The 7257-nt window shown below is 50.6% G+C and overlaps 1 protein-coding gene across 1 annotated transcript in view; it reads right to left on the bottom strand.

Moving 5' to 3' along the window:
- Window positions 1-2374: 2374 nt before the first annotated feature.
- The window catches only part of LOC103078103 (protein-arginine deiminase type-2), a 43592-nt gene continuing 38709 nt past the window's right edge, over window positions 2375-7257 (bottom strand). Inside the window, exons 14-17 of the mRNA XM_007459260.1 lie at window positions 7208-7257; window positions 5433-5518; window positions 3277-3405; window positions 2375-2608 (exon numbers count right to left, since the gene is read on the bottom strand). Coding sequence (XP_007459322.1) covers window positions 2375-2608; window positions 3277-3405; window positions 5433-5518; window positions 7208-7257 — 499 coding nt within the window. The remainder of the gene's footprint in view (window positions 2609-3276; window positions 3406-5432; window positions 5519-7207) is intronic.

The following is a 7257-nucleotide window of genomic DNA, read 5'->3' as shown; positions in this document are numbered from 1 at the left end:
ACACACACACACACACACACACACACACACACACACACACACACATCAAAGTCTAAGTCTCCAGATAAACATCCACAAATAGGCACTTGGTGTCTTCAGCTCTGGGGTTGGAGAGATCTGGGGCTTTGGCCCCCAAAGGCAGGAGCCACTGTCCCCAAAGGGGGGGGACAACAGCTTCTGAAGGCCCTGGGGTCTGATCTGTTAGGTGGTACTGGCCCAGCTGGATGGGAAGGAGGCCTGTTTAAAGACCCAACCCCCTCATTTCACTGAGATAGTGACTTGCTGGAAGCTCTGTGTCCTGTGCATTTCCTGAATATAGCGAATTGGTATTTCTAAAGAGCACATCCCTGAAAGGGCAAAGGCTGGCCATTTAAATGTGGGCATCTCAGGTTGGGAACTGACCGGCTCCATTAGCAGGGGCCAGATGCAGTTTGCTGCTAAGCACTGTGTCCTCGGGGCCCACCGCTGTGCCTGGCACTTAGGAGGCATACAATATATGTTTGCTGAATGAGTGAATAATCCAAGAAGAAAATCCCATTCTCTAAGTATACAAATTTACAACCTTTTCATTGGTTATATATCAGTTCCTCTCTAACCCTCAGAGTGGAATTATAATTCACTTATTCTCCTCAATCAGCTGTGGCCTTAAAGGAATACTTTTTAGCTGAAACTGAGTCTTTTCAGTTGGAGCCAGAGAATGAATCTGATTATGTCCAAAGGAGAGGGTCTTCAGCAAATGCACTGAAGAAACTTCAGTGCGATAATCAATCCATCTCTAAGGCCAGCAGCTGGCCCAGAACTGGCTGTTCAGGCCGGAGGTTAGGACAGGGTCTTTATGTGTTGGATCTGGGGTCTGGAGAGGAGAGGCAGGTCTTTCATTGCGTCCTGGGGGATGGTCTGAGCCTGGCTGGTGGGGAAAAAGTCCTTGTCTAGCTGTCTGGAGAGACGGCGTTGGAATAGGAAGTGGAGGCTGTGAGAGGAGGGAGGTCAGGGACTGGCCAGAGAATCAAGGACCCAGCAAGAGAAGACTGATATGGCTCACCCTGGGGCATCCTGATACAGTGAACTCTCCAGCCACAGGGATGCTGGTGTGGGGAGCAACCCCCAAGCATCTGGGAGAGCCTGGGTCCATGAGAAGGAAGAAGCATAAGAATCTTGTAAACAGGGAAGGCTGCTCTGATAAAATCCACTTCCAGGGAAGGCTGTAAGCTCAATTACTGGACCCTCAGGGAGTCTAAGTCTAAGGAGGCTAGCCAACAGTGTCGACACTGCAGAGGGAAAGCCAAGGGGATTTGACAGAGGCTGTTAAGGAATGAATAATTGGGGGTGTCCAGGTGCCCAAGGGAGGTGAATTTCAAAGGATGATGACAGTTCAAGGTATATCTGGGGTTCCAGAATCCCTTTCCATGCCATCTACCTTGACCCACAAGGCATGGCTACAGGGACAACTGGTCATCCCAGAACCTCCTTCCCTTCTCCCCTCATTCAGTTTTGGACAAGAGACTAAAGATTCTTTGGGGAAGGGTTTGGGTAAAGCAGTTTTTGTTTCGTTTTGTTTTTCACGTCAGGGCTATACAGACACTGGCCAAATGTCCAGCTATTTTCAGGAAGGACAGCACAGAGGCTCAGGGGGTGACTTCGTGGACCCTGAGGCCCTTCTGAGGGAAGGCAAGGCACAGATATCTCAAATCCCCTCCCCGCGTCTGGAGGACGCGGCCTCCAGTCCACGTCAGGCAGGGGGATTCTCTGGGGGTGTGAAGAGTCTGGGGAACTCAAGGAAGGAGGGAGGTGCCCAGGCCCCTGTAGTGTGAACCCTGACAGGCAGATTTTCTCCTTCTTCTAATACGAGTGCCTGACTCAGCTTTGATTGCTGAGCATCCACTTCAAACATGGCGATCTTGAGTAAACACGTTGCCAGCCACACAACTAGATGAAGAGCCAGGCCGCCTCCCCCCACTGAGGCTCCTTTCTTTTAGAGATCTTGATTGCTTTTGATAACTGACCATTTGGGCCACCTGCCTTTTTCCTCTTTCCTCGCTTTAAATTCCCACTCTTATGCTTTAAATTCACCAATAAAGAGTGAGCCCTCGAAATCCTAGGCCCTCACCCTCAACTCCCATAAAAGCAGAACCCCAGTTCCGTGGGTTTTCTCTCTCTCTCCCCATGACCTCACTGTGTGGCCCCAGGTGTGCCAGGTTATTTCCAGGTCCTGTAAGTAAAAATAAAATGAAAAGTAATAAACTTTTCCCCCCAAGTTTCCTGATAGTTATTGCTGAAGGGCACTTTGCAATCATAATAAAAACCACAAGGGTTAGTCCAGCCTCAACACTGCTTGTTGATGGGCTGTGACAGGCACACAACAGCCCCCTGCAGGTCAGGGTACCATGTGCCACCACTTGAAGGTGAAGGGCTTCCTGCGTACGTTGGTGCCGCAGTGCACCTCCCCCAGAAATTTGTGGTAGGCGGAGATGTCATCCACGAAGGTGCAGCAGAGGCCCAGGGGCTCCAGCAGGGAGCGCACATGTGTCTCCAGGCAGCACACCTCCTCAACCTGGGGCCCAAATGGCTTGGGGATGCCCAGGTCCTTGCTGAGCACAATCATGTTCACCTGCAACAAGGAAGCATGGGCCACAGCTCGGTTTAGTGAGCACCTACTATGCCCCGCCCTGTTCTAAGCTCACTGAACCCTCCCAACAACCCTATGAAGTAGGGATTGTGATTATCTCCATTTTACAGATGAAGAACTGAGGCTCGGCGGGGCTAAGCAACTCATACATGGCAGAGCTGAGTGGAAAACGAGGCAACCCACCCCTGTATTATGTGTATGTCCATGCATGTGCATGTGGCTATATATGTACGCATCAGCGTGTGCATTGCACGCATGCGTGTATGTGTGTTTTCATGTGTGTACATGTGTGTATATATGTATCTATGTGTGTGTGTATGTGTGTTCTAACCTCCTTCTATCACACAGAAGACTCTGCTCTATGATAACAAGAATCCCTCCCGTCTATAAAGGCCTTTTTAATTTACAAGACACTCTCCAATCTGTTAAAGGAGCCCCCAGGACCCCAGGGGGCAGCTAGAATAAGGATATCACCCCAGAAGGGAATGAGGCCCAGAGAGGTCGAGTGCCTGGGGTGGGTGGGAGGCCACAGCAACTCAGCCGGGACTGGGACCCGGGCCTCCTGATTGGACAGCCTCAGCCGAGGGGTCCCTCTGGATCTGGCTGCCCCTGACTGGCCTGGATGAGGTTTGGGGTCCAGAGCACCTCACCATGTTTGGGAAGAAGGCTCTGGCCTGGCGGTCCTCGTCCATCTGGAAGAGGGCAGGCAGGTCGATGATGTCCTGCTCCGTCAGCCCCAGCTCCTTCTTGAGGATGTCGCGGTTCCAGTCCAGGCAGCGCTGGGTGACGGGGAAGAATGGAGGGCAGGCGAGTGAGGGGACACCCCTGCCACCTTCGTCAACCTCACCCCTGCCTGCAGGGGACCCGGCACTCCAGGGAGAGTGTCAACCTCACCCCAGCACTCCAGCACGCGCCTACCTCTCTGGTGCCCCTCCCACCAGTAATGGTAGTAATAAAGAGAACGAGAGAGAAGATTACAGAAATAATACTAGAAAATCACAGAAATAACACTAGTGAGGGCTCATTTACTGAGCACCACCTACTACAAGCCAGACCCTGTGCTAAGTGCTTGCTATGCAGTATCTCATTGAATCCTTAGGCTGTCCCGTGTGGTGAGAATAACAGTGATAATGATTTTGATTAATAATAATTAAAACTAATATGTACAAGAACCCTAAGCGTACTGTTCTAAGTGCTTTACATACATTACTTATTTAAGCCTCAACCTCATGAGGTAGACACTATTATTAGCCCCTTATTAGAGACTCTACCCAAAATGTAGAGTCCTTAGTGAGTTGCCCAAGGTCCGACTTCCAAAACGAGGGGCCATGATTTGACCTCAGATCTACCCGATGCCAAAGAATGTCCACGGAGGGGAGTTACAATAAAGTCAAATTTCAAATAGCCAGTGAGGCATTATGTGAACTTTGGGAAACTCTGAAGTTGCTTACTCCACTCCACCCCTCCACTCCACCCCTCCCCCTGAAATGTAGTAGCCAGTTATTGGGTTGGGTTGACTACATCCTCCCCTCCTGGTGACAGCTAATTAGTGGACCCTTGCCCCTGCCTCTCTGCTCCAGTGATTGGTTCAAGGATGGGCAATAAACCAGGATTAAGGGAATCAGTATATGGAATTCCCCTGGCTACAATAATTAGTTCAGGTTGGCACAATCAGAGTGAAATGCAAAGCTTTTGTTTAATTGTTGGGGGCAGAGACCTCCCTCTTTGTGGATGGTGTGCTGGATGGATGTGAGACCTTGAACTGTTGCAGCTATACTCCTGTCATGAGGGCACCTGTAGAGCCCAAGAAGTGCAGAGAAATGGAGCTGGAGCCCTGATCAACCTGTGCCTGAAATCCATATCACTGCTGGACTTCCTACTCATATGAGTCAATTAAGCCATTTAAAAAAATCAGTTTGAGTTTTTAAATTTAAACTTGATACTCTAAATGTGCCCATGCAGGGCTTCCTTGGCGGCACAGTGGTTGAGAATCCGCCTGCCAATTCAGGGGACATGGGTTCGAGCCCTGGTCCGGGAAGATGCCCCATGCCACGGAGCAACTAAGCCCGTGCGCCACAACTACTGAGCCTGAGTGCCACAACTACTGAAGCCTGTGCACCTAGAGCCCGTGCTCTGCAACAAGAGTAGCCACCGCAGTGAGAAGCCCACGCACCACAACGAAGAGTAGCCCCTGCTCGCCGCAGCTAGAGAAAGCCCGCATGCAGCAACAAAGACCCAAAGCAGCTAAATAAATAAGTAAATAAATAAATATGCCCATGCAAATAAAGAGAGATCTAATTCAACTAAATATGACCCTTTTGACTGGTATCTACTTCTGGATACAATCTTTGAGATTTAGGGACTCCAAAGGTGGGATTTATCCACAGAGAGAAAACTTCAGGGATCTCTGATCCCCTAAAACAAATAAAAATTCATGGCATGTGTTTACATATGAAATTTTCTGGAGAGCAGGTCTGTAGTTTTCATCATATTTTAATGAGTTTGGGTCTCCCCCAAATGCTGTGGGCTCTAGCCTTACAGAGCCCTTGGCTCTTTAGTACTGCCTGATACACCTTCCTTCCCAGGTCTCCTGTCTGCTTCTAGCCTCCACTGACCTGCTTTGTCACCCCATTCAGCCTCCAGTTTAGAGGCGTAAACCAGGAAGGCTGGACCGAATGCTTGTTGAGGTCCTTCCCTCTGTCATGTGCCCTGAACCCTTGGCCATTCCCTATGGAAGCCCCGAGGATATGACAGGTGCCATTGGTCATAGCCTTGTCCCTCCCACGGGCCCCTGCCCCGCTCTCACCTGGAAGTACTGGTTCTCCTGCACGAGGCTCTCATTGGACAGAATCTTGTTGATGGTGATTCGCTTGCTGCTCATCCCGCCCAAGCCTGTGGGGGTCAGAGGACAGGGGACAGTCTAGCTTTAGGTGTCCAGGCCTGGGCGCTCCCCTTTGCCAAGGCCCCCAGCTTCTGGGCTAACTCTTAGGATGAGGGAGAGGGGCTGGGACAGGCTGGGGCACAGGAGGGCAACCCCAGGGGTAACTCCTTTCCCCAGGGTTGGCCATGTCACCTGGGCCAGGGAAGGGGTGGCAGCTGTCTTGCTCTCTCTCTGGCCAGAGGGTAGGGTGGCACAGGAAGCCTGCTTCTAAGGATGGGCAGCAGACCAGAGGGAGTGTGGCAGAAGCAGGATGCCAAGGGGTGTCACCCTTCCTGTTTTCCAGACCTGCCTCATGCTTGGCCCTTGTCCTGGTCTATGCCTGCATCTGCCTCCTATTCCATCATGATGGCCCACGTGGCTTCTGGCTTGATTAGTGATACCTAATGCTCATGGAGCGCCTGCTATGTGGCAGGTAGTCTTCTAGATGTTTACGTGGATTAACTCAATAATCCTGCCCACACTTCTATAAGGTAGCTTCCAGCATTACAGATGAAGAAATGGAGGCACAGAGAAGTTACATGACTCGTCCAAGGTCTTACAGCTAGTGGCAGAGCCCGTCAGCAGACCAGGCAGTCTGATTCCAGAAATTAAGCTATTAACTCTTTTTCCCTGCCTGATGCTGGTCCGCTGTGTTTCCTAGTCCTGTAGCTTGTTAGTGGCAAAGAGATCGGTGCTGTTGCACCCTGTACCTGAGCTGTCTCCACACCACCCCTTGGATCTATTTGTACAAAGATAATAGTTCCTATATCCTTATGGGTAGCTTTGAGGGGTTAATATAGAAAGAAGCCTCCAGAAAGTCAAGACTCATGCCTGCCAATCTAAAACAAATTTCCTATCGGTGGGAATTAAAAAATGACAGTGGTCTTAAGTTGGTCTTGTCCATCCCGGACACCAGTCACTATCAGGAACACTGCCTTTTGACATGGAGGGTGGTAATATATGTAAGTATCAACCAGCCTTAGGGGTGCAGACTTTTGGGAGCAGGTGGATTAGAGATGCCATCCTGAAAGGTGTCAAAAGGGAATGTAGGAAGAGCACATAAGAAATTGTCATGGCCTCTCTAACCTGGCTCACCGTCTGCGCCTGATCAGCTTTGTCTCTTTTCATGATTAATTTAAGAGCAAAGCTCATCCCAGTCTGTCTATCCCAGTTATGTGGATGTCTAAATTAAGCAGATGATTTCTCACTCCGGGACTGACGGTGATGATGTCTGACTGTACGTCACGTCTGTCGACTCCCACTTTTCTTCCTACCCCTCAAGTGCATTATGTATATTCTTCTCTATCTCCCTTTCGAAAACACAAGCTCCTTGAACACAGATTGCGTGTCAATTTTGAACCATTTAACTCTCCTTGGGGTCTGGTGCCATTTGAAGTATACACTAGGTCCCGAAGGAGCACTAGGCACTGTTGGTGGTCATAAGGGGCAGCGGGCAGCTCGATGGTCCCGTTGGCCACAGCGAGGGTCACAGAGGCCAGGGCTGCTTCCCACCACGGTGACCTCACAGCCCCAGAGCGGACCGGATGTCCAGGAAGTGGAGCTGGGTGTTCAGGAACAAGGCACTCATCTGCCCTGTCTTCCCAAGGGTCTCTCTAGGGGCTCAGCTCCCTGCTCCCTGCTAAGGCCCTGCGGGCACTCACCTTTGAACATGATGGCCTCCCCATGGCCCTCCTTCTGCTTCTCTCGGAAG

This window comes from Lipotes vexillifer, unplaced genomic scaffold, assembly GCF_000442215.2.
Source record: "Lipotes vexillifer unplaced genomic scaffold, Lipotes_vexillifer_v1.1 scaffold496, whole genome shotgun sequence".
Lineage (NCBI taxonomy): Eukaryota > Metazoa > Chordata > Mammalia > Artiodactyla > Lipotidae > Lipotes > Lipotes vexillifer.
This window is presented reverse-complemented; position numbering and strand designations above follow the sequence as displayed.